This window comes from Paroedura picta, chromosome 9 (assembly GCF_049243985.1).
Source record: "Paroedura picta isolate Pp20150507F chromosome 9, Ppicta_v3.0, whole genome shotgun sequence".
NCBI lineage: Eukaryota > Metazoa > Chordata > Lepidosauria > Squamata > Gekkonidae > Paroedura > Paroedura picta.
The window spans coordinates 82617458-82644907 of NC_135377.1; the positions used below are offsets into that span (position 1 = coordinate 82617458).

At 46.0% G+C, this 27450-nt stretch overlaps 1 protein-coding gene across 1 annotated transcript in view; it reads left to right on the forward strand.

Annotated features, from left to right (window-relative positions):
- PIGN (phosphatidylinositol glycan anchor biosynthesis class N) overlaps nucleotides 1-27450 on the forward strand; it is a 90540-nt gene that overhangs the window by 42569 nt on the left and 20521 nt on the right. The window contains exons 16-26 of the mRNA XM_077351173.1: nucleotides 271-410; nucleotides 2866-2965; nucleotides 3070-3162; nucleotides 4778-4869; nucleotides 6174-6285; nucleotides 12553-12661; nucleotides 14720-14822; nucleotides 15213-15315; nucleotides 17115-17201; nucleotides 21498-21553; nucleotides 24962-25037. Coding sequence (XP_077207288.1) covers nucleotides 271-410; nucleotides 2866-2965; nucleotides 3070-3162; nucleotides 4778-4869; nucleotides 6174-6285; nucleotides 12553-12661; nucleotides 14720-14822; nucleotides 15213-15315; nucleotides 17115-17201; nucleotides 21498-21553; nucleotides 24962-25037 — 1071 coding nt within the window. The remainder of the gene's footprint in view (nucleotides 1-270; nucleotides 411-2865; nucleotides 2966-3069; nucleotides 3163-4777; nucleotides 4870-6173; nucleotides 6286-12552; nucleotides 12662-14719; nucleotides 14823-15212; nucleotides 15316-17114; nucleotides 17202-21497; nucleotides 21554-24961; nucleotides 25038-27450) is intronic.

The window sequence follows — 27450 nt, forward strand, 5'->3', positions numbered from 1 at the left end:
TGCCAGTGCCTTCCCCAGTCATTACCATTTACCCCCCAGCAAGCTGGGTACTCATGGGCAGAGCTTTCAGACTGCATGTCTGCTGCTGCCTTACCACTCTATGCCACAAGAGGCTCTGTTGTAATATCTAGCTCCATGCAAATAAGTAGCTGTGTGTTTTTGAACTGAGGATTCCACATACTACAAGATAGGTGAACACTGTAAATCTGGTATCTTAGATACATTTTAAAATATCAGGTCAATATTTATAAGTATCTGCTTGATTTTTAGGAGATCATCAGTCTTCTCCGGTATGCCTGTTCTGCTGTTGGAATACTGATAGCCATTTTTCTGCTCATTCAGAGCTTGCCGTGGACCTATTACATATATTGTCTGTTGCCAGTCCCTATATGGTATGCAGTTTTAAAAGAGTAAGTTTTAAAATGAACATCCCAAATTTTCTTGAGCTGGTGTATTTGAATTGCTTGGTAGTTGCTTGTCTGTGTTGAATGATCTCTCTCAAAACCTTTCAGGTTGTTCCATATACCTGGCTTCCCCAAAAGGCAACATGAGTTAGAAAGTAATGGTAACACTGGGTGTTCAAGTTGGAAAACTTTTGTGGGAAAAGCAAGAATAATCTTGTAATATATAACCGCAACTTTCCAAGCAAATACATTAATGAATTTAATAGTGAGGGGCTGCAAAGGGGTGTGAATATCTAGACCCGCTTTTTTCAACCTTTGAACCAAGGAGGAACCCCTGAAAGAATTGCTCAGACTTTGAGGGCCCCCGCAAATGATGTCATCTGGCCACTCCCCCTGCCCTGCCCCAGAACTGACACCACTATCTGCACCTTTAGCTCTCCTTTTGCTCCCTCCCCCCACCTGTTCTTCATGTAGGTCAGAAAGAAGAGTAGGAACTGAGAAGATAGCCCAGATCCCCCATCCCATGCCCCTTCACAGCTTCTGATCTAGATAAAAAGGTAAAGGTATCCCCTGTGCAAGCACTGGGTCATGTCTGACCCTTGGGGTGACGCCCTCCAGTGTTTTCATGGCAGACTCAATACGGGGTGGTTTGCCAGTGCCTTCCCCAGTCATTACCGTTTACCCCCCAGCAAGCTGGGTACTCATTTTACCGACCTCGGAAGGATGGGAGGCTGAGTCAACCTTGAGCCGGCTGCTGGGATCGAACTCCCAGCCTCATGGGCAGAGCTTCAGACTGCATGTCTGCTGCCTTACCACTCTGCACCACAAGAGGCTCTCTGATCTAGATAATAAGTCCTTAATATTAATAACGTGGTAAAAATAGGAATTTTTCCTGAGCAGTATGTGCTATTTTTGCTTCTGGATGTATCCCTCAGAGCTATAAGCCAAAGGTTATTTGTAAACCATGATGCTAAATCCTATGATGAGGTCTGTAGGTGAGTAAAAAAATATGGGTCAAACAGGTTCTTCTGCCAACTTGACCTTTGCTGTAATAGCAAAGGGAATGTGCCTATCCCCTTCTCTCTCTCACACACACACAAGTGCGTGCGCAAGGTACAAACTCCCATGCTATTTCTGAGAATCCTCTGCTTTCTTGGGTGCAGAATCTTGGAGCATTTGGTGAGATGGAAGGCACAAGAAAATCTTGTCCAGTTTGTGATCCTTGGGTGCCAACCCTGTTTGATTCCAGATTCCAGTTTTCTTGTTTTCAGCTTCAGTTTCAAATGTCCTTTATTTCAATGTATTTCATAATACATTAAATTCTATATAAAGCAAACAGAAAAGCCCCATATAAATTTCCATAACAAATTCCCGTTATATAAAGACTCTATGAATACAGAATAGAAAAGGGGAAATTTACATAATATCGAAAACCTAGTTATGACCTCCCCCCCCCCTTCCTCTAAGTCTTCAGTGTTTCATCTTCATTACACGTTGGTAGTGCTTCGGTCTCAAAGAAAGAAAAACAGCTTCTTAAATCCATGGAAAACGTGGGGGGAAAAATAGAACACAGTATTCTTTCAAATCAGTCTTTGCCCATCTCATAACCTGTAGCCTAAAAGCTGCTGAGACCATTCCAGACATAGTTCCATATACTTTAGTAAAGGGCTCCAAGTTTGTAAAAAAAAAAACACCTGTATATTGACCCTTCGAGATACTTGACAATTTATCCAACTCTGTCATTGAGATTACTTTTCAGAGGGAGTCATCTATTGAAATTACTCTGACTCCTGGCCCTTCCAGTTTTGTGCAAAAGCTAACCTAGCAGCTGATAACAGGTTTTCTTCAGCTGAACTGCTAATAGTTTAGTCATTCAATAAAGAGCCGGTCATGTTCTGTCCTTATTACAAAGTCATGAAATCATAGTAGGGGCAGATTGGACGTTGATGAACTTTGGGGTCTGGGAAAGGAGGAAGAAAGTAAAGGCTGGACTCTGAAAGTGATTGACAGGAAACCCAGTCCTTGAGATTCCACTGAAGGGCCCCCCTTGCCAATGGTGGACCTCCCGATGGCCCTGGGTGTAACCACTGTGTGATACAACGTGTTGGACTGGATAAGTCACTGTCCTGATCCAACATGGCCTCTACCATGTTCTATTATGCTCTTCCTTGGCTGCCTTTTGTAGCTGTTTAATTCTTTCTTACTGAGAAATTTTTATACAAATATGTGTGTCTATTTAACTAATAGCATGCAATAGTAAGAATGATTAAGTATGTTCAGTGGCTTTTCCTGTGACAAGTTTTAGTCAATAAGACAGTAAAAAGTTACTTTCAATTAATTTATTTTTGGATTGTTTTCCAAATAAATGCTAAATAAGAAGCTAGCAAGAGTAGTGATGTTTCTGGTTCTTCGGCATTTATTCATCTCTGAGATCACCCAATTGGAATCTTTTTCCCAACAGATACCCCATCACTCAAACACTGGTCTCGTCTCTCCGGAACATCCCATGGACTCATTCTATTGGGTTTCTACTAGTATCTATTATGGGAATTGAAATATTAGTAAGTAATGTGCCGATTTATTCACTTTTTTGATGAAACTGTCATGCAAATATATCTCTTGTTTTTTCCCCTCACCTTATTTTGTCAACATTTGTTCAAACTAGGTCTTCTCCTTTTTCTACCGCTCCACACTCAGTTTTGGCCTGATCACCTTTTCAGTGTGGCCCTTGGTTGGTCGGCTGTGGACTCAAGCTAAGGTATTTGCTGCCAGGGAGGTCTGATAGTTCTGATACAAAGAGTTGTCTTGTCCATCTTATACTTACATGGGAATTTCCCTGCAGTTAATTCTTTCATGGGCCTGTGGGTTGTCTGGATGAAAAAAAGACTTGTGCCGCTCTGAGAAGTTGGTGGTCTCCAGTAAATGCCTGCCTTAGAAGAATCAGAGAGATCTTCCTAAAGTGTTACATACCTTACAATGGGAACCCTTGCCTCTTATCTCAAACTGTGGTGAATAGAGTTGGTCACAAACTAAAGTTCATGATGAATTTTGGATGATTTGCGGCATGAATTTCACGGCCTGTCAACCAGCATGAACTTTCCATAAACTTTCCAGCTGTTCATAGCTGTTCATGATGGTTCGTTAATGGATACATTTCCAGACAGACTGTCTCCACTCAATCTAGATGCTTACAACACTTCAGAGCATCAAGGGGAAGCAGAAATTTCAAGGCTTTCCAGAGAAAGCCTCTGGACGGGAGGTCCCTGGTGAATCTGATGTCTCTAGCTTGCACAGGATCTGTTCTGTAAGCTCCCAAACCAGCATTTGTCAAAATGATTACCTGTCAATAACCATCTGGATTCATGTGGTTCCCAGGAAAGTGCTTTTTGGAGAAATGACAGGCAGACCTTGTAAGCCAATCTTCAACTAACGGAGGGCAGATAGAGAAGAATCAGCTGGAGATCCCTGGGAGTTTGGTATCTCTAGTATGATGGGCAGGGGGGACATTCTACTGGGTATTGAACAGAACCAGTTTGCTTGGCAGCCAAATGTTTTGGGACAGTTCATGGTTCACTAACTGGAAACACCATGAACCAAGCCGAACTGCATTTCCCTGATTCGTGCACATCTTTAATGGATTGGTCATGAATTCTCAGTACACTCTATATGCCAAGAATCCTCAACATGGTTGACCTGGACATCACAGTGCCTGCTGATACCTGTCCTAAGTGTATTTGGAAGTGGGAGGGGCCAGGTTGGGCTTTTCCTCCCCTTATTTCCCAGGCTGAAATTCACAACATGCTTTCCGCACGGAGTCCGACAGAGCATGGAGGAAGGAGTGTGATGAGGAAAGGGGTGGTCCCAAAGAACTCAAAATAGTGGGTGGGGGGGAAAACCCGGTTGCACGCACTTCTGCATTTGACATCCCTGAATTAGACCCTTTCAGTCCCCACATTAAAAATGAAAACCAGTTTTCTGGGGATTCCTTTGCCACGAGATATATGAAGGAGCAATTTAGGTTGCGCCCGAAGAGGTGTGGAAACGGGCAAAAGAGTTAACCATTTAAAATGCAAATCTGAACGATATCCCTAGTGCAAAAACAGTCATAGTGTGAATTTAGCATGTACCATGCTTAGATCCAGCTAGAAAACATCGTATGTCATGGAAAACTCATTGAGGCCATCTTAGAAATGTATTATGAGACCCAAGACTGCATCTTGATGCCCCAGGCATCATTTCCTTATTCAAAGCTTTCACATAGCAGATTGGCATAACTTTACCTTAGCGTGACTTATTTTTTAACCTTTTCATTTCAGATGTCACCATTAATTCTGTTTCTGCCTGTGACCCTCTACGAATTTGTTTTGTTTTAGGCAGCGGCTCTAAGCTGGATTCTTTCCTGTTTGCTTCTGTCAGTCTTCCCCTTGATGCCTGTCGTAGGAAGAGATCAAAATATTCCTCTGGTGTAAGCACACAAACTCATTGTTTTCTTGGTTTTCCCAGTTTTTCTTCATTCAGCACACAATAATTTAAATAGAATTTTTGTCATTGGGTGAGAATTTCTCCTGGCAGCCCTCTGGCACTGTTGTTATTCAGAATTTAAATAATGTAATTATGTGTACTGTGTTCAGTTTTGGGCACCCCAGTTGAAGAGGGATGTTGACAAACTGGAACGTGTCCAAAGGAGGGCAACAAAGATGGTGAGGGGTTTGGAGACCAAGACATATGAAGAAAGGTTGGGGGAGCTTGGTCTGTGTAGCCTAGAGAGGAGACTGAGAGGGGATCTGATAACCATCTTCAAGTATTTAAAAGGGTGCCATATGGAGGATGGAGCAGAATTGTTCTCTCTTGCCCTGGAGGGACAGACCAGAACCAATGGGATGAAATTAATTCAAAAGAAATTCCATCTAAACATCCAGAAGAAGTTCCTGACAGTTAGAGCGGTTTCTCAGTGGAACAGGCTTCCTTGGGAGGTGGTGGGTTCTCCATCTTTAGACATTTTTGAACAGAGGCTGGAGAGCCATCTGACAGAGAGGCTGATTATGTGAAGGCTGAAGGGGATGGCAGGTTACAGTAGATGAGTGATTGGGATGTGAGTGTCCTGCATAGTGCAGGGGGTTGGACTAGATAACCCTTCCAACTCTATTATTCTAGGAAATGCATTGTTTTTTTGAGAGCGATTGAATGAATACATTTTTAGCAGGTTTTGTTTTCCCAGAAACAGCATTATCAATGAGCTGCATTCCCTTTTTGTGTAAAAGGACATCTGGGATGTTGGGCATGTTGCTTCTAACTTCTTTAAGCTCATCCTGTGTGTGTGTGTGTGTGTGTGTGTGTGTGTGTGTGTGTGTGTGTGTGTGTGTGTGTGTGTGTGTCCCTTAGTGTGTAAGAGTGATTCTCGGTGTGATGGTAGGATTTGAATCTCAGTCTACTTTCTTAATCTGGAAAGTAACTTTATTACTAAAGATTAAATTAGAGCACATATATGGAAAACAGCCATCATGGTCAGATGATACAGGTCTAAGTAAAAGAAGATATACAACTTTAGCCTAGCTAAGTTGCATTTCAGAACAGTTACCTTGGAAGGAGCAAACCACACCCCAGCCTTTCTACTGCCCCCCCTGACAAAGCAAGATGAGTCCCAGAGGTAACAGCACCTGGGTGAAGCATTTACTTTGAATGCTTTGTACATTTTCTTTAACTGTGCATTAGGAACTCAGATGGCTTTAAATCCTAAAACTGATCTCACTGAGATCCTGTCTTCTACAGAACAGCAGCAGGCTTGGTGATCTTCCTGTCTTCATCCTACCTGGTGGTGTTCCTTTGCAAAAGCAAGAAACACCACATGCATGGCAGAGACCGCTACCTGTATCTTGTTCAGGTCAGTAACTTCTGTAAGAATAATTCTTGGTGAGTTGTAGTTTTGTTTTCCCAAGTGCTGTCTAAAATCAGTCCTGCATGTTTGCCTCGTTGTGCTAATTTTAAAAGTAGTATTATTATATTTCATTTCGGAGCTGCTCTTCTTTAGCAGCAGTCTTGCCCTGACAGGTACATCTGCAGGATCAATTATTTATTGATATATTTCCTTCAATTTCTAACCTGCCACTCCTGGCAGTGCCGGCTCCTGGTGGCTTACGACGAATTAAAACAGAATCTCAAAAGAGCATGAAATCCTAAAGATCACAACAAAGTACAATAAAATACATCTCAGCAGCATCCCACACAGTATTAATTATAGGTAGTTGCATCATTGTTGACTTGTTTTACATATTTCTGTGTCTCCTTTCTATCCAGTTCAGGGCTCCAAGGCAGCCTATATTAAAGCAGAAAAGGTTAAAGCACTCCAGCCATTAAAAACAGTTAGAGTACACACACACACACACACACACATAACATTATTAAAAATGTTATATCTGGAACAGCTTGTGCTATTAAATAAAAAGGTAAGGGATAAGTGGGAGGAGAGTCAGTGGGGCCTGTCCGATCTTTGGGCCAATCGGGAGGCGCGAAGCTCAAAGTCCGGACATGGCTCGCCCCCTCCAGCCCGGCCAGGAACACTCTGGTGACCTTTCCTCCATTGCACTCCTGGCCCACCAGTAAGTGCAGGGGGGAGGGAAGATCCTCCGCAGACTCAGACGGCTTTTTTTTTAGTGTGTCCGCGTGTGTGTATGTTATAGTTATATATAGTCTTATATAAATAAAATATAAGGGGTGTGTGTTTGTGTGTGTGTATATGTATAACGTAATATAAACGGATAAAAGCAAACAATGTAATCACATAAAAATACACAAACAGGGAAGAGGGCTAAGAGTTGATGGGGGGGCTTTCCCACAAAGCAAAACACCCTAGATCAGGGGTAGTCAACCTGTGGTCCTCCAGATGTGCATGGACTACAATTCCTATGACCCCTGCCAGCACCTCTGGAGGACCACAGGTTGACTACCCCTGTCCTAGTTGATGTATGTGCAGCTGGCATATTGAGATCTAGATTTCCTTTCTCATTACCATACCTACTACCCATCTGCATATCACCCATAATCCAGTCACACTTGATGTTGTCATTAGCCTACTAAGCATCTGAACTTGTTCCATTCTCTAAGCTATAAGGGCAGACCGACTCCTAGCTGCATCTGAAGAAGTGAGCAGTGACTCACAATAGCTCCTGACTTGCCACAAATTTAGTTAGTCTTGAAGGTGCCACTGGGTTCTTTCTTTCTTCTGCCGCTACCCATTTTGAGTCACTTGTGTGCAGTCTTCAAGCAAAGGTTGGATACACACTTTTCTTGGATGCTTTAGGATAGCGATCCCCAACCTGTGTGCTGTGGACCACATGTGGTCCTTCGACTAATTGGAGGTGGGCCCCGAAGGACGCCTTCTCCCCCCCCCCGGCCCTTTACTTCATCCCCCCCCAGCCCTTTACAACACACTTCATTGTTGTGGTGTGTCTGTATCTTATTTTGAAGGGATGTTTAAACATTACCATAGCGATCAGAGAGCGTTAGGGCACTGGTTGAGAGTAGAGGAGTAAACTACCCCCCCCCCACCGGGCCTCAGTAAAAGGCGTTGAGTGGTCCCCGGTGATAAAAAGGTTGGGGACCACTGCTTTAGGATGCTTAGGGCTGATCCTGCGTAGAGCAGGGGGTTGGACTAGAGGGCCTGTATGGCCCCTTCCAACTCTATGATTCTATGATTCTATATCACACAATTTGGTCCATTTAATGATCTTGTGGAGCTATTCATATTTAAAAGGATGAGATTTCCTCCAGCAGACTTAACATTAACGGTTCCTTTCCCAGGCAAAACATTGATCTGGAAGTGGTTAATTCATTGTTGTTACTTTTAAATGGATCCATGATGGGTAAAGTAAATGTCCTCAGCCAAAGGAATGCTTTTTGAAATGTCTTTCCAACAGCCACTAGATGTCAGTGTAAATATGGGGTAGATAGAAAAAGTAAGGAACTTAACATTAAAAAAAAAATACAGATCTAGTCATGGAATTTGCCTTGGCCAAAGCATTTTGCCTTGAGATGCTTTGGGTAATCCTGCCCGCCTGGCATGAGTTGACTTTGGCTGACTTATCACAATGGGCTTTGCCATTAGCATTATTACGAGGAACGAGAACAATTCAAATGAGGATCACAAAGAATGTAATTGATTTTGTTGTTGATCTGTGCTTTTCCAGTGGAGTCACCTTCAGTTCAAGTCAAAAGTGAATTTGCGAGGTTACCAAAGAGTCCACCAGCTGTAAATTGAGAGTTGTGAACTTCTAGACATGTGATTAAGCCCTAACCTTTACCGGATATTTATTCTTACTCTGCAGATTAGTTTTTGCAATCGATCGCCGGCTTGAACTAATATAATAAGCCGTGAGTTCTGCCCAGCTCTGCTTTAAACCTGCCTGTTCTCTACTGAGTCCCCAGTAATGCCACCCCCAATAAAGTCGGGTACACTATCAGCTGTAGCTAAATAATCCAGAATCTCCCAGGTGGGTATGGGGTGGGTATTTGCACTGAGAACCCTTAAGAAGTTCATCCGCTGACAATAATGTTATGGGCGCCCATTCTCCAAAGGGATGAAATAACAGGAGGAGCAGATCCCACATGATAGCAGCCCCCTGGCGGATTGTCAAAGTGGACAAGAGGGAAATCAGCCTCTGTTGTGAGACTCTCTGCCAACCCATTGTGTCCAACCCGGAGCCTCCGATAAATGGTCTGTCTAGCCCAGCCTCCATTTTCACTCAGTGCCCTGCCAGATGCTCCCAGGAGGACATAAGGGCCAAAGCCCTGCCTTGTGATTTAAGCAAGACAACCAGCAGCTCCATGAGATAGCTGTTGGTCAATCTGTCCTTGGTGGATTTATCCAGTCCCCTTGCTTTAAAGCCATTAAAGTTAGTGGCCACTATTATGCTCTGGGACAGTGACTTCCCAAAGTTAAAGCTACTTGCAGAATGAAGAACTTCCGTTTGTCTGCACTGAATCCTAGTGCAAGCAGATGTGGGGCTATTTCCCACTCTTCCCCTGTTTTAATGCGGCTGTTTATGTTGCATGACCGTTTGCCCACGGTGGGTGGGCACAGCTGGGAAGAGCTGATTCCACAACTTCCTACAGTTAATAGCAGCTCCTACCGTTTTACCCTGACTTATAACTCTCCCTAGAAGCTAAAATGACAAAATAGAGGCTATCATACTGTGAAAAGACAAGTGTCATTTTGAAGCATTCCAGAATGTTCCAAAGCAGCAAGGCAGAAGCCTGTACAGTGGTCACGTCCCTTAGTTTTGTGGGACCTCTGCTCTCATCGTAATTTCACTGGAATGAAAAGGGTCCCAAACAATTCTAAAGCAAAGAGTGCCCTGGCTTGTCCGTCCTTGTTTGTTTAAATCGGACTTTCTCAATTTTTTTACTATTGAGAAACCCCTGAAACATTCTTCAGACTCTGAGAAACCCCAGAAGTGGCAGGATCATAGAGAATATGGTTGGGGAGCAGAGCTGTGGACACGCCCACCTGGGGCCTCTCCCCTCCCCAGCCTCTCCAGGCCCATCGTTGGCCATTTTGGGAAGGGGTGGGGAAGGTCAACATGACCATATATGGTCCTATCACCTGATAAATGTTGAACAAATTTAGAAATCTATACAAAATTAATTCACTCCCACCCATTCAGGAAACCCTTCCAGGGCCATCAAGAACCCCCAGGGTAAAAGGTAAAGGTATTCCCTGTGCAAGCACTAGGTCATGTCTGACCCTTGGGGTGACGCCCTCTAGCGTTTTCATGGCAGACTCAATACGGGGTGGTTTGCCAGTGCTTTCCCCAGTCATTACTGTTTACCCCCCAGCAAGCTGGGTGCTCATTTTACCGACCTCGGAAGGATGGAAGGCTGAGTCAACCTTGAGCCGGCTGCTGGGACTGAACTCCCAGCCTCATGGGCAGAGCTTCAGACTGCATGTCTGCTGCCTTACCACTCTGCACCACAAGAGGCTCTCACCCCCAGCATACAGGTAGTAGATTGTGGGCAACCATCTGGGGTGGGGGGCAGGTGGCTGACACAATAGCAGAGCAAGCCAAACCACCACAGCACCATCTTGCTGTGAGGTGCAGTGAATAATCACGTTGGGGAACTGGTCGTGGGTGCGTTTGAGATGGAACCATCTGGGCCTGGGTGAGCAACATGTGTGAATGTTCTGTAGCCTTTTCCAGCCCACTCTCGCTGTTTCTCTGCTAAGGGCGGGTGGGGCCAGCCTCCCTGGTAAGGGGAGAACCATGAGTCTGGATAGCTGGACTCCTTTCAGCTTTTTTGTTTTCCCAAACGTCGATCAATAGACTAACAACATAGTGTCAGCTGGGGATCGCCTTTGTAACATGAGGGTTTGGGAAAGTTGGTGTCCTTTTGGCCAAGTCCAAAGCCTGAGATGCCGGGGGGGGGGGAGCCCCAACCCCAACCCCAACCTAGATGTCTTGCAGCGTTCTCTATGGAATCATGTCAAGAAAAATTCATTAAACCCATATAAACTCTGGTGCCAAAGAGCTGCTGCCAGATTCTAATTACCTCTCTAATCTGTAATGCTGAAAGCTTAAAACAGACTCCTATTGACAAATCTCACTCCCCTTCTTATAAAAACAAACTTCCTGAGAACTTCCTTCTTTTGGCTGAACTGGAGCATGAAATACGGTTATGCAAGTATGAATCAACAGTTTGCTGTGGGAGGGGACGAACCGTTGAAGGGGCACCCGTGGCTTACACAACGCTCGCTGGTAAACAAACCTGCGATGCCTGCATAAAAATGCAAAGCAGGGAGGGAGGGAAGTCATAGAGTCTTAGGGCTGGAGTCTTAGGGCTTGCAAGCTGCCTAGTCCCAACTAAAGGTAAAGGTATCCCCTGTTCAAGCACCGAGTCATGTCTGACCCTTGGGATGACGCCCTCCAGCGTTTTCATGGCAGACTCAATACGGGGTGGTTTGCCAGTGCCTTCCCCAGTCATTACCGTTTACCCCCCAGCAAGCTGGGTACTCATTTCACCGGCCTCGGAAGGATGGAAGGCTGAGTCAACCTTGAGCTGGCTGCTGGGATTGAACTCCCAGCCTCATGGACAGACAGCTTCAGACAGCATGTCAACTGCCTTACCACCCTGCGCCACAAGAGGCTCATAGTCCCAATTAGGTATATGCAAAAAACAAAACCCTGTGGTATCGCTCAGGTTTGGGTATATTGGACCTGAAAAATATCACTATTTCCCAGTATTCCCAAATCCCAATACCAGTAGGCTACTGGGATTCAGAAAATATTCAGGAAAGTCAAACTTTTTCAACTTTGAGGCACTTAATGGGTCCAGGAGTACCTGAAAGACTAACGACATTTGTGGCAGGGCAGAAGCATCTGCGAGTCCACTGCTTACTTCTTCAGGAAGGAATGGTGACCGGGGTTTGTGTTCTCCCCGCAGGAGAATCTGTCATTATCTGAACCACCATCATTCTGTGATACATAAAGATCATATGTGGAGACCAAAAGACACCCAAGCCAATGCGGCATCATAGTAGTTCTGAATACTCCAACACTGGAAAACTTCTCCAGTAACAGCACTGCTCCAACCCTGGAAAACGTCCAGGGTTTTTGCTGATAGGGCCATATCCTCTCACCTCCCCGTACGATGTTCTGATGCTTAAGATCTTAAGAATTACCTGGCTGGCTGATCCCTTCTTTTTAAGTGGCCAAATGCCCAGGTGGAGCTGTCCATTGTGAACGACATGTTGGTTTAACCACGATTGGGCAGAAATCCAAACATTTAAGCAAATGCATACTGTTCACAATTGATAGCGCCCTGTATTCGTTCTGCCACTTGAGGTGGGGAACCTCAGCCGTAATATGTGGGCGTAGGGATGCATTGTATAATTTCCTCTGTTATATGCCTGATTCAAACTGTAATAAAATTTCTGTTACTATATGCGAGTCAACTAATTTCTCCTTTTCTTTTATGGGTTTGAATTTCAAAAGGGGAGGGGGGACAACATTAACTCTGCAGGACAACATTAACTTTTCTCTGGTCTGATGCTCTTAATCACTGCATTGTTGTTGCTGGACCAGCTGGGTGATTGGCTGGCCCTCTTCTTTAAAAGCACCTTGTTCTTTTCGTTTATACGTTTTGCTTTCTTTTGCAGTTGCTGAGCCTGGCCCTTTCGTCTTTCATTGTCACAAATACTCACAGTAGTCTGGAAAGCAAACGAGGACTGCCTTTAATAAATCAAATTACGAGCTGGACAACACTGGGTGAGCCTCCCTGTCTTGATCTCGATTCATCTGGAATATCGATGATGATGGCCTGGCAAAGGGAAATGTCCGGTTCACTGTTCTTTGGGTCGTTTTCTAAGGGGTCGGATGTGGATCCTGTTAAAGGCGTCTTGATCAGATGCAAGAGGAGCCTCTTCACTGGGTTAGTGTAGCAGAGTTTGCAGTAAATAAATCTTTCAAGAAGTACATTGCAGAAGTTAAACTTAGATGTATTCAAGTAGATTGAGTTCATTTTCAGGTTGCAGTCAGAGCGTAAAACGAACGCTGCTGTTGCAGGCCGGTAGTCACTCTTTGTCAGCAGTTTTTTTTGTCAGTGCCCACAGCCTGCACCATTATATAATCCTCTGAACATGCACTCTGTCTATCTGTCTCTCACACATAATCAGAATACAATTTGCCATCCTCTCTCTCACAGCCCCATCAATGACCTCGATTTCATCATTTCCCAGGAGTTATTCTTGTCCAGCAACCTGTCTCACACAGTGGCTTCAACCAGTTTCTCCGGATGGCCAACAATATAGGACCCAAGGAGTATAGAACCCAAGGTCTTGAGAACATTAGAAGAACCCTGCTGGTTCAGTCCAATGGCCCATCTAGTCCAGCATCCTGTCTCACACAGTGGCCAGTCGGTTGCCCTGGAGGACCAAGAACAGGCCATAGAGGTTGAGGCCTCCATAAGAATATCAGAAGAGTCCTGCTGGATTGGGACAGTGGTCCATCTAGTCCAGCATCTTGCCTCTCATAGTGGTCATCCAGTTATCTTTGTCAACTCTGCATGCTATGCATATTTTATAAACCTCTACTATATTCCCCCTTAGTCATCCCTTTTCTAAATGGAAAAGTCCCAGACACCTCAGCCTTTCCTCCCAGAGAAGGTGCTCCAACCCCCAAAACACTTTGGTTGCCCTTTTCTGTACTTATCTACTATACTCTGACCTCCTCTGTACTAATCTAATTAAAGAGTACTTTCCATATCACAAATTGCCAGCTAAATTCAGCATCATGTATACGGAAGTATGACAGCACTGTTCCTGCAGGAGAAACTAGTAGAGAGAATGGGGGGTGAGGACAGGACGAAGCATGTGCAGAGAGAGGACAGGTTAGGCATAGGGAGTTCACAAACTCATTTAAAGGGACCACAGCACCTTTAAATACCTTTGACTCCATTATAGCCCGTGGGGGCCATTATAGTCAATGATCCCCAGAGGCTATAATGGGGAATCGTTCTGCAGGTTGGGGGACATGTTTTTTGAGGTAGAGGAAGCATATTTTCAGTATAGCTTCTAGTGCCTCTACTCCAGTGGTTCTCAACCTTCCTAATGCCACAACCCGCTTTGGGTCGCCAAGGCCGCTGCTACTGCGGCGGCATGGCAGCGGCGTGGCAGGTGCTGCCATGCAGTGGCAGCCTTGGTGATACCTGAGAAAAGGGTCAATCGACCCCCAGGTTGAGAACTGCTGCTCTACTCAAAGGACGCCCCAAGTGTCAGAACAATTGGGCCAGGGGATCAGTTCCCGTGGGCCTCCAAAGGAGGTGTCCCCATCCTTCATTGTTTCTGAGGAACGGGGAAAACAAAAACAAACAAACAAAAAGAGCAGGGACTGATATCAGACCAGAAAGTCTCTGCAATAAAAGCTGAAGGGGGGGGGGAGGGCATTTTTGTAGACCCAGGGCCACTGTGGCAATTCCAGCTCAACAAATCCCAGCAAAGGGTGAGGCTGCAACCCCAGCAGATCCAGGGCATGTATTGAGTGCCCAGTAGAACCATTGCCCCTGTGGTAATGCCAGTTTCACAAATGCAAGCAAGGTTTGTTTTCTTTTTTTGCAAGACTAGCAGAACCGGTGTATGTACAGAATGCCCAGCAGAACCAGTGTCAGCTCAATAAATCGAAGTTTGTGTGTTTTGGGGGGGGGGGGGAGTTCGTTTATAAGAAATGTTGAAACTTTTTCCCCCGCAATAGTGCCCCATTTTTGAGAGCAATCCAGGGCAGGATCGTTCACATTCCCTTCCCCTGACCAATTATTTCTATTTCTTGCAGCTTCTTCCTTGATAGTGCCACTCTTAAGCTCTACAATGCTTTACTTGAGGCTGTTAAGCATATTCCTTTCACTGATGTCCACCTACCTTCTGCTGAGCACAGGGTAACTCTGTTGTTTATGTGTGTGTGTGTTTTAAACCCAGTATATTCTGTGCATTTTCTGCATAGATTAAGCACATCAATTCGGTCCCTGGGGCAGGACTGGGGACTTACTATGGGGTTGCCATAAGGTGGGGAAGGAGCGTCCTTTATTCCCTCAGACTAAAACGTTGGCATGAATCCAGCTTGCCTCCTGCGTGTTTTTTAATCAAAAGGAGGTGCAAATGAAGTCTGTTCATAGAAATACAGGAACTGAGTGGGGAGCTCCCTTTCCCCGTGGCCTCGTCCATTGCCCGACCTCTTATCTGTTGTTAATGTTTCCTTTTTGGTCCTTTTGTTTTCCTGATTTTGTTGCTCAACTAATACCTTTGTCATCATTTGTGTTGACGTGTAGCTATGAAGCCCTTTTCCCACCAGCCTTGGCTCTGTTGATGTTTGTGTGGATTAACATGGAACACGAAGCACAAAAAGGTTATGGAGTTTCGCTGAAATCAAAGGTAATGCTTGATTTGTAACCCCATTGACACTGGATGCCTCGTTCACAAGTTACACTTGTACGGCCAGTGTCGGTGTCTGCTTGATGTTTCTTCATGCAGGCATGGAGTAATTTCAGCAAACGTGCAGCTGAAGGTATGATTGAAACCACCCGTTTATCCAAGTCCTGTTCCTCAGTTTCACCTATGGAGTGAACACGTGCAGGCTCTTTCTTATAGATAGAAATACTTGCATTGAGTGTAAGATATTACTCTGCAGTGGCTGCCTGGTGGCCCTTCCAATTTTATCTTCATTTGCTCAAACATCCAATCACTAACCGAGGCTGACCTTGCTTAGCTTCTGAGATATGACCTGCTCTGTACTCTGCTCTGGTTTGGTCTCACTTGGAGTCCTGTGTTCAGTTTTGGGCACCCCAGTTGAAGAGGGATGTAGACAAACTGGAGTGTGTCCAGAGGAGGCAACAAAGATGGTGAGGGGTTTGGAGACCAAGACGTAAGAGGAAAGGTTGGAGGAACTTGGTCTGTTTAGCCTGGAGAAGAGATGACTGAGAGGGGATTTGATAGCCATCTTCGAATATTTAAAAGGCTGTCACATAGAGGATGGAGCAGAGTAGATTTCTCTTTCCCCAGAAAGATGGACCAGAACCCGATTGGATGAAATTAATTCAAAAGAAATTCCAACTAGACATCCGGACGAAGTTCCTGACAGTCAGAGCGGTTTCTCAGTGGAACAGGCTTCCTCAGTAGGTGGTGGGTTCTCCATCTTTGGAAATTTTTAAACAGAGGCTGGACAGCCATCTGACAGAGAGGCTGATTCTGTGAAGGCGAAGGGGGTGGCAGGTTACAGTGAATGTGCGTTAGGGTTATAAGTGTCCTGCATAGTGCAGGGGGTTGGACTAGGTGACCCATGAGGTCCCTTCCAACTCTATGATTCTATGATTCTGATATGACTGGATCGGGCTGTCCAGGTCAGGTCTAAAACTGCCAGGTATGTTTCCTGTAAAGGATAACAGAAAGGAGTTCTAGGAAGGTAAGTTTTAGCTGCTCATTAAGATTTAGCCACAGAGCATTGGAAGCGAGTTGACGCTCCCTTGTTGGAGGTCTTCAAGCAGGGGCAGCCATCTATTGGGGGGGGGGGGTCATCTCACTTTGGGTTTCCTGTGCTAAGCAGGAAGTTGGGCTAGTCCAGGGGTGGCCAAACTGGCTCTCCAGATGTGCATGCACTACAATTCCCACGAGCCCCTGATGGCTGGTGGGGGCTCATGGGAACTGTAGTCCTTGGACATCTGGAGAGCCACAGTTTGGCTACCCCGGGCTAGATGACCTGGAGTCTTTAGGAAAGCGAAGCAACTCCGGAGCAGCAAGAAACCAGCCTGCCGTGGAGACGGAACTCCACGATCCCTTTCCCCTGCAGCTTGCCGGGGGACGTTATTAAAGGTGCCGAACCCTTTGCGACTTTTGCAAGTAATGGAAACATGTCTCTTCCCATCAATAGGCTGGGGAGGAAGGGAGGAGAAATAAGAGAGCAAACGGAAAGGTCAAGGAGTTATTTCCTTACCTGTGGTGGCTGCGGCGGAGGCTTTTCTATTGGATCATTCCATTTCGCCGATAACTTTCTTGAGAAGTGTCATTAAAGTGTAATAAAGCTGCGGGAGAAGGCCGCTTCCAGGGCGGCCCAGGCTGGCTTCCGTGGAGCAGCAGGCTCCTTAATTTCTCATTTGTTCCCTGGAAAATATGCCTTTAATATCAACATGAACTAACTGACACTGCTGCATTGATTTCTCTTCCACTGTCTTTTATAGCTTGCTGCCCTCAGCTTTTCACACACGGCTGATATAACTGAGTTTCGTCAGCTCCACATGGGGGACATCAGGCGGTCTTTTTTCTTCGTATCCTTTTCACTCTTGAGCCAAGCCCTGCTTGGGGGAACTTCAAGTGTGGCACAGAAATCTCTAGGTGACCAGAGGGTGTCACCTTGGGCCCCACAGGAACTCATAGGTTGGGGATGAATTGGGGAGCACCGTTTCTCTGCTGCCAAAATCTAGAGCCAGTTTGGTGTAGTGGTTAGGAGTGCGGACTTCTAATCTGGTATGCCGGGTTCGATTCTGCGCTCCCCCACATGCAACCAGCTGGGTGACCTTGGGCTCGCCACGGCACTGAGAAAACTGTTCTGACCGGGCAGTGATATCAGGGCTCTCTCAGCCTCACCCACCCCACAGGGTGTCTGTTGTGGGGAGAGGAATGGGAAGGCAACTGTAAGCCGCTTTGAGCCTCCTTCGGGTAGAGAAAAGCAGCATCTAAGAACCAAGTCTTCTCCTTCTTCAGTAATATCAGGGCTCCCTCAGCCTCCCCTCCCTCACAGGGTGTCTGTTGTGGGGAGAGGAAAGGGAAGGCGACTGTAAGCCCCTTTGAGCCTCCTTCGGGTAGGGAAAAGCGGCATATAAGAACCAACTCTTCTTCTTCTTCTTCTATTCTCCCATGGCTCTCTAAGCCAGCCTTTCCCAGTGTTTTTACCCTTGAGAAACCCCTGAAACATTCTTCAGGCTTTGAGAAACCCCAGAAGTGGCATGATAGTGCCAAATATGGCTGGGAAGCAGAGCTGTGTGCATGCCCACTTGAGGCCCCTCCCCTCCCCACCCCCTCTAGGCCCCTCATTGGCAATTGGGGGGGGGGTCTCAGGTCTACATGACCATATATGGTCATATCACCCCATAAATGCTTAATAAATGTAATATCAGCATCTTGATAGAGTCTTAAAGCATGACTGTTTCTACTGCCTAACAGGACAAGATGGCAAAGATGGAGAGTCTTCTCCTATGACTGCACCAGAGTGAGAAGAGGTCCCTGCAGCCCCCTTGGCCATGCCCTGCCAAGCATGCCCTGCCAATTTATATATATATAGAAATTAACTCCCACCCATTCGGGAAGCCCTGTCAAGAAACCCCAGGGCTTCATGAAACCCTGGTTGAGAAGCCTGCTCCAGGCTCTTGGGCCAGGCTAATTCTCCCCCCACCCTTTTTCCTTCATCTAATACTTGGCTGCTTTCAGTATGTAGTGGTTAGTGCAGCCTTTCTTAACTTTTTTACCACTGAGAAACTCCTGAAACATTCTCCAGGCTTTGAGAAATCTCATAAGTATTGTTATTGTGCAGAGTATGGTTGAGAAGCAGAGCTGGGTACATGCCCACCCGGAGTTCCTCCTCTTCCCACCCACTCCAGACCCATCATTTGAGAGGGGAGAGTTGGGTGGACATGACCATATATGGTCATATCACTTGAAAAATGTTTTGCAAATTTTACAAATCTATCAAAATCAATTAAAACCCACCCATTCAGGAAACCCTTCTAGGGCCGTCAAAACCCCCCAGGGTTTCACGAAACCCTGGTTGAGAAAGCCTGGCTTAGTGCATCAAACTTAGGGACACCCGAGTTTGAATCTTGACTCTGCTCTGGAAACTTGCTGAGTGACCTTAGGCCGACGGCACACTCTCAGGCGCACAAGATGGTTGTGAGGATAAAATGGCTGAGAAGAGAATGATGCCATCTGCTTTGGGTCCTCACTGGAGAGAAAGGCTTGGTAAAATTTAAATACAGTATTTGCTGGTGTATAAGACTACTTTTTCCCCCTGAAAAACATGCCTCCAAGTGGGGGGGGGTCGTCCTATACGCCGGGTGCACTTCAGTTGGGATAGACATAGCTGCCCATAGTGGCCCATAGTACTGTAATGTAATGTAACAAGCTCTATATTTTGAGTGGAAATGTTGGGGGGTCGTCTTATACGCCCAGTCGTCTTATACACCGGCAAATACGGTAAGTAAGTAAGGAGCTTTTGCATCTCAGACTTGTGTTTTCCAGGAGCTTTCTCTCTTTCTGGTTAATTTACAAATGCACGCTTTTTTGTACCTAACTGTGAAGCAGAGACAAGTAGGCAGAGACCGCTCCCTGGGGGTGGAGAATGAGATCTTGTGGGCATCATCAGTTGGGGACCAAATTGGGGACCTGACAGTTTTGCATCGGGTACGTAGTGACAGGCTGGCTATTGGAGCTGATTTGAAGGTGATGAAATCTGGGCCAGGAGCCTAAACCCCAGTGAACCATTATTTTGGAAGCAATCATCTCAGTTGAAATCGCCTGCAGATATTATTTCTTAAAAATAATTCGTCAGGGCGCCAGGCTGTCGGCGTGTAATGAAGGCATTTCTAGTGCATCCTTGGGTGATTTGCATATAGATATTTATTGTGCCCAGCAGACTGTGCCTTTTTCATAATCTCGCCTCTAAGTGTAGCGCTTTTTTTTGCCCAGTGGAAGTCCATGGCAACTCTTTATGAACCTGCTCGTTCTTCTGATGACCCCTGTGGCCAACTCCTGAATTGGTGGTATAGATCTGGACCTCAGTCTACCGAAGACTATTCTTGGCCCTGTTTCTTGGTCATAGTGCTGCTGGGGGGATCCAGGTTCAAATCCCCACTGTCCCATGGAGTTCCCAGGGCAGCTATCAACAAAGGGCTCTCATCCCAAATGATCACAGTTTGTATACAAGAACATCAGAAGAGCCCTGCTGGATCAGACCAGTGGTACATCTGGTCTAGCCTGCTATCTCACAAGGTGACCAGCTAGTACCATTGGAGGCCAGCAACAGGGCATAGAGGCCAGGGCCTTTCTAAGAACATCAGAAGAACCCTTCTGCATCAGACAGTGTCCATCTAGTCCCGCATCCTGTCTCACATAGTGGCCAACCAGTTCCTCTGGATTGCTAGTAACGGGAGAGACACCAAGAACTTTCCCTGATGTTGTCTCTTGGCTCTGTTATTCAGAGGTTTAGTGCTTCTGGATGTTGCTTCAGAACAACGCAGCTATCCGTATGAACAAAAGATTTAGTTATACATCCCAACTGGAAGAGTCTTGCTCGTAAACCTTTTAGGTCATAGAGTTGTTAAATCTAATCTAAACATGACATAAAAACATGCTTTGGGTTCTTGTATCTGCACTACTGTCTTTAACAGTCTTGCACACAGAATGTTAAAACCTCAAGCTTGCTATACAGAATAAATAGATGAAACGTTGTCGGGTTAACACCAACCTGTTTTTGGAGAGCTGATGATTGAGGCTGGAGATCTGGGAGAAGGCCAGGAGAGAGACCCTTTGGATTCTTTCTTTACTTCATCTCTCTCACTACAGACAGACAACAGGCCAAAGTTAGATTCATAGAATCATAGAGTTAGAAGGGACCACCTGGGTCATCTAGTCCAACCTCCTGCACTATGCAGGACACTCAAATCCCAATTGCTCATCTACTGTAACCTGTTTCTTCCATTCACAGTTGAAGGGCAGGGCACGGCCAAAAGGGCTGCAGGGACCTCTTCTCTGGTGCAGTCATAGGAGAAGACTCCCCATCTCTGCCATCTTTTCCTGTTAGGCAGTAGAAACAGTCATGCTTTAAGACTCTATCAAGATGCTGATAAGGTTAGTTCAAGGTGGTGTGTTAAGCCCTGTGTGGTGTAAAGAGGCAGGGGGTCACAGATCAGCCTCAGACCAGCTGAGGGTTGCAGGCAATATTTTCAGGCTCCCCCTGTAGATTCATTCAGACAAATGCCTCATCAGCTCTGTCTCTTCTCTTGCCTTCCTAGCATTAAATTCTTAGGTTTGTGTGCTCTTAGTTGTCCTTGATCTACAAATATTCCTGCCCAAACAGGTCCACACTGTATTGAGGGGGAGGAATCCAAAGAGACCCTAATCCACATGATGTGTTAGAGCTAAAGAGATTATCTCTCATTCCAAAAGCGTGTCCAAATAGCCGTGTTTCCAGAGGGGACTCTCTAATGTGCTTTTCTCTCTTCGGTCCTTATTGGAACTAAATCTCTAGACATGAACATTCTCATCTTGAGTACAACACTTTACTTGGGAATGCTGCCTTGATTGGTTAAAACGGGTGGGCAAACTGTGGCCCTCCAGATGTCCATGGACTACAATTCCCATGAGCCCCTGCCAGCATTCGCTGGCAGGGGCTCACGGGAATTGTAGTCCATGGACATCTGGAGGGCCACAGTTTGCCCACCCCTGGGTTAAAACATACCCTGCCTTTCCTTGTGGTTCATAGCGGCTGGAATTCTGCAGGAATGTAAAAGTATTTTGATATTTGGTTTGAAAGGCAGTATGTTATGTTTTTTTTCCTGAGACCCGCCCAGATTTTTTTCATACTGACAGCCTTTTTCGGGACTGGAAACATCGCTTCTGTCAACAGGTAACTAGTTACACTGAGAGTCAGTGTGATGCTGGGTTCAAATCCACTTTCTTCCATGTTGCGTGGCCCTGTCCCCCTCTCCCTCACAAAGCTGTTGTGAAGATAAAAGGAGGAAAGGATCTCCTTGAAGGAAGGGATCAAAGTGTGCTAGAGGGGGAGAAACAGGCTGAGTGAAAGAAGATGCTAGGTCATGCATACTAAGCAGATTGGCATAATTTTTCTTGTTTTGCATTAGTCTGCCATTCTTTATTGTTTTAAAGATCAGATCATTCTGATTTTGGTATTTCTGGAATGCCAGTTTCATCTCACGGATTTCAGGTTAGCATATGTGGTATAATCATCCCCTGCCCCATGTTGTTGTTCCCCTGTTGTTCTTCACAACAACCCTGCGAGGTAGGTTAAGCTAAGTTTGATTGGTCCAAGTTCAGCCAGTTTGCTTCATGAGTTTGTGGGGGGAAGTCGATACTTGGGCCCTCCCCATTAGTAATCTGATGATGTAATCATTGTACAAGTGCAGCTAAAAGAGTGGGAAAGAAGACAACCCTGCAAAAGGAAGTTAACCGGAATAGGGTGAGACCCACAGGTGGGAGTAAGTCTCACGTTGTCTTTTATGAGTTTTTTGGTCCAATCTGTATATATGTTCAATTTATGGAATGCTCAATTTTATTTTTACCACTGAGGAAGGCTATTAGCTGAAATATGTTTGGTTCTTGTATATGGAAATAATTTGTACTTTTTAACCTGTATTTATATGTTTGGTGGAGTAGTTAAGAGTCAATGTGGTATAGCAATGACCTCTAATCTGGAGAACCAGGTTTGATTTCCCACTCCTCCACCTGCAGCTAGCTGGGGTGACTTTGGGCCAGCTACAGTTCTCTTGGAGCTCTCTCAGCCCTTCCTACCTCACAGGGTGTCTGTTGCGGCAGTGGTCCCCAACCTGCGGGCCGCGGCCTGGTGCCGGGCCGCAAAGGCCATGGCACCGGGCCGCGGCTCCCTCTCCCCGCCCCGCCCCCGCAGTAAAAAACTTCCCAGGCCGCAAGCTTGCGGCCCGGGAAGCTTCTTACTGCGGGAGGCGGGGAGAGGGAATCAGGGCCGGGCCGCGCCTGTGCGGGCCACGCCCGCTCGGCCCGATCCGCGGGTGCGGCCCGGGCGCGGCTCGCGGGCGCGGCGTGGGCGCGGCCCGATCCGCGGGCGCGGCGTGGGCGCGGCCCGATCCGCGGGCGCGGCCCGATCCGCGGGCGTGGCCCGCACGGGCGCGGTCCGCGGGGGCGCAGCCCGATGCCCTGCCGGTCCCCAGCCTCGGAAAGGTTGGGGACCACTGTGTTGCGGGAAGAAGAAGGGCAGGTGGTTGTCAGTTGCTTTGACTCCTTTGGGTAGTAAAAAGTGTGATACAAAATCCCAGCTCTTCTTCTATACTAGGCATAGGTACTTATATAAGCAGAACTTTTAGAACAGACTGTCTAAATTTTTTTACCATTGAGAAACCCCCAAAACATTCTTCAGGCTTCAAGAAACCCCAGAAGTGGTGTAATCTTACAGACTAGGGTTGGGAGGCATTGTTGTAGATACGCCCACCCAGGCCCTTCCCCTTCCCACCCCCTCCAAGTTCATCATCACTGGCCATTTTGGGAGGGGGGGGAGGTCGACATGACCATATATGGTCATAAAAGGTAAAGGTATCCCCTGTGCAAGCACTGGATCATGTCTGACCCTTGGGGTGATGCCCTCTAGCGTTTTCATGGCAGACTCAATACGGGGTGGTTTGCCAGTGCCTTCCCCAGTCATTACTGTTTACCCCCCAGCAAGCTGGGTACTCATTTTACTGACCTCGGGAGGATGGAAGGCTGAGTCAACCTTGAGCCGGCTGCTGGGAGTGAACTCCCAGCCTCGTGGGCAGAGCTTTCAGACTGCATGTCTGCTGCCTTACCACTCTGCGCCATAAGAGGCTCTATATATGGTCATATCACCTGATAAATGTTTAACAAATTAAAAAAATTAAAAAATAATTTATTCCCACCCATTCACAAAGCCCTAGTTGAGAAGGCCTGCTTTAGAATGTGGCTGCAAAATTAAAGTATATTTGATATTTTGTGTATTAACAGGGCATGTTTAACTGCATTTTAATTTTGTGCATGGGTCTCAACCTTTTTTGGCAGTTGCTGCACAACACTTCAGCCACATTTATTGCTAGGGAAGCAAAAGTCTGTGAAACTGGAGAGGGGGCAAGAGTGTGGCTGGAAGGCCCGAGGCTAAGGCCAGGTCAGGCTTGTGCAAACCCCTCTGCCTTTTCAAGGAAGCTGTGCCAGACCTGTAAAAGCAGATTGTAGCAGTTCTTGTTTTCACAACACTCTGCTTGTGGTTGGTCTGGATGTATCCAAACAGTCCATAATTATGAGTACAGATTAGCGAGTCCTCTTGTAAAACAAAAAGGTTTCTGCAAGGAGCGTTGCTGAGTGTAATTAGCAGCCAAGGAGTACTGGTTACAGCCTGAAAACTAAGGGAAGAGATTAGGAGTACAATAATAAAAATGGGGACACCCCAAGCAGAGTTGTACCCTGAAAACAGTGGATTCATTGAACCGGGGATGTGTTGAGTAAGCTTTCCCCGTTTCTATGCTCAGTACTCTGTGGCCCAGTATTTCTCAAATATCTTAGATCCAGTTCACCCTGGTGCATTCCTGAAGTCCAGGATGAATATGTTTCCATTGCCGTGGCTAAAGGGAGATACCGAAACATACCCAGGGTACGAATGCTTGTGTGCCTGGCATCTTGGTGGAGCAGAAACAACTCCACAAATACTTTTAATCTACTCACTATTCTTCAAACTGCAATCACACCTAATCAGGCCCATTTTGCATGCCCAAAAAGGATCTCACTGTAAATGTGACACAGTATTTCTTAGCCGATGAGATCCCTGAAATAACAAAGCATGTTTCAAAAAATTTTAGCTGCTGTTTACTAGAGAAAGATTCAGATACATTGACTGAGTCCCTGATTATACATTACTCGTATCGTATGTATCTTAATCAGAGGAATGTCTTTAGTTTTATTCTGTATACTTGTTTATACATGGCGTTTGTCGATAACTGGTATTTATTATTTACTGTATGCCATTTCATTTTTAGTATGCCAATAAAGGTACTGTACTGTGTGCAATTAGCAGGCAAGGCCTACTTGGTTACAGCCTTAAAACCCAAGGAGGAAATGATGAGTACCATAATGTTGCCACCCCTAGCCAAGTTGTACCCTGGAAACAGTGGAATTAGTAGGGTCTCACTCTATTTGGGACTGCAGTGTGCATCTTGTAAGCTTACAACTGTAGGACATTACTTTTAAACTCCTAATGGAGATAAGCCCATGCAAGATGCATCTGATTAATGTGGATTCTGCTTTCATCCTGGGTGCGTAGCTTTGATCCAGCCTCTGTCTACTGCTTCTTGACCGTCTTCAGCCCTTTCACGATGGGAGGCCTGCTACTGTGGAAGGTCAGTAATTGCTTCTTGAAGAAACAATAAGGTCAACTTGCTGGAATTTCACATGCTGCAGGCCTTTGATGTAGGATCAGCCGTGTGGCCCTCTCCTTCCCCCCTTCCCCCCCCCGCAAGGGACAGGCTGGGGGGGGGATGGGGGGAACACACCTTCCTCAGTCTATAGTGATAATTTTGGCTTTAATGTAACAGAGTGGTTTTAATATGGTTAGGCTTTAACATATATTTATATGTGTTTTTTGTGATGTTACAGCTTGCGGAGACCGCTAGGTAAAACAAATAAAATGAACGATATTGCAAATGTGCTGAATAGCATATTATTAAATTATATTAGAAGCTGCTGCCTTTCGAGGCAGTAAATCATAATGAAACCTACCAAGCAGAAGCCCACAAAGAGCAGGGCACAGCCTTTTTGAAATGGCAGCGCTCACCCTAACACTAATGGCACGGACAGCGGGGCGTGGCCAGCCCTTGTTTCCTCCGGGACCATGGCTCCCAGTGACCAGCGCTGCCCTATCAAGCCGTGAACCTGGAGGGCGTGTTCAGAGTAGTTCCCGGTGCATCTCCATAAAGATAGAAGCCTTCCTGCCTAGAGCCCTAGTCAGACATTACTTTTAGGGATGACCTGGGAACCCCCTGGAATTTCAGCCCTTCTCCAGAATACAGAGATCAGTTCTCCTGGAGAAAATGGAGGGTGGGCTCCTTGGCCTCGTCCCCCACTGAGGTCCCTGTCCTCCCCAGGCTCCATCTCCAGACCTACTCACAACTCCAACCACTGAGGGGGGGAGGCGTCCTGGCACCCCTAAGATCTGAACTGGAAGTCCCCACTAGCCGACCATCGCTGTGCATGCTGGGCCATTGCTCGGGGTCCCCCTGTGACCGGATTTTAGCTCAGTGGGATTCAAATTGTCGCTGCCATAGGGGTTTTTTAATGTTTTTTTTTAAGGGGGACAAATGTTGTCTATTTTATTGGGTTTTTTAGTGGGACCCGCTATGAGCTGAGAGTGGCAGGCTATAAATTAAACCATGAATAAATACATAAATAAATAAATGATTACTTTTGACATACCTGAACAGTAGGGCAATGGAGGGGGAAGAGCCTCCAGAGACAACGTTATTAAGCAGATCAGTTAGAAGAAGTTCAAGGGGGGTTCAAAGGAGCAAACGCTGGCAGGGGCTTATGGGAATTGTAGTCCGTGGACATCTGGAGGGCCGCAGTTTGACTAACCCTGGTCTAGAATGTCTGTATGCTGCTTGTCACAGACACCAAAGGAAGCCACAATATAGTAGGAAATCACCCCATGCCTCATGTTTAGTAATAGTTACTACCGCCTTTTAGTTGAAATGTATTGCTCCATTTAGATTTCTGCTCTGCGTTTTATTATTTAATCAATGAACAAGCGCCCAGCTTTGAGCCCACATTTCCTGCCTGGTTTGCGGACCCATCTTCCTTGCTTCCTTCAAGCTTCACTGCCTCCCATCCTATCCTTGCAGCTCCTTTTAAAAGGTGCAGGTTAATTAACCAATCCATCACCATCACAGAAAGAAGCGGGGGGGGGGGGGGAATTAAAGCCGACTCACTGCAGAAATACCCAGGTGGATGGAAAGCAAAATGCAGTCAAGATTTTACACCTGAAGCAGCTTAGTTGAACCCGAAAACGAAATCTGAAAGTCAATTTGCTTCAGATGTGATTTATTGACTTTTGACAATCCCACAAACATGAAAATCCATTTGGCTTCGGCTCTTCCCTTAGCGCCACTTAAATATTTTCTCCCCAGCCAGCCTACATTAGGACAGCCAGCTGAAACAGAACTTGAACAGATAACGAAGGAACAGGCAAGGACACGACAAATTTAGGGTTGTTTATTTTTAAAATGGATTTGTCATTAAAACAGATGGCATATCAGCTGAGATTTGATCTGATTCAACAGCTGCTGGTATTGGTAATACTTGACTAAGTTATTATGATAACATAATAACAATGGGTCTAAGTTCTAAATGATGAAACTAGATTGGGACGCTGTGTTTATTCTGTAGACGTGAATCATTCAGTGAGGGTCTTGTTTTACAGCCTGGCGATGTCCATAATAGTACTTTCCTTATTCTGTTTCGGATTGCCGAGGCTTTTAGCTTCTGAAAGCTGTTTCCAAATACATGCTGTTCTATGCAGTCCAAATTGCATGGGCAATAATATGTCCCTTTGTGTGGAAAGATTAGGTTAAGGCCAGTTTGGTGTAGTGGTTAGGAGTGCAGACTTCTAATCTGGCATGCCAGGTTCGATTCTGCGCTCCCCCACATGCAGCCAGCTGGGTGACCTTGGGTTCACCACGGCACTGAGAAAACTGTTCTTCTTCTTCTTCTTCTTCTTCTTCTTCTTCTTCTTCTTCTTCTTCTTCTTCTTCTTCTTCT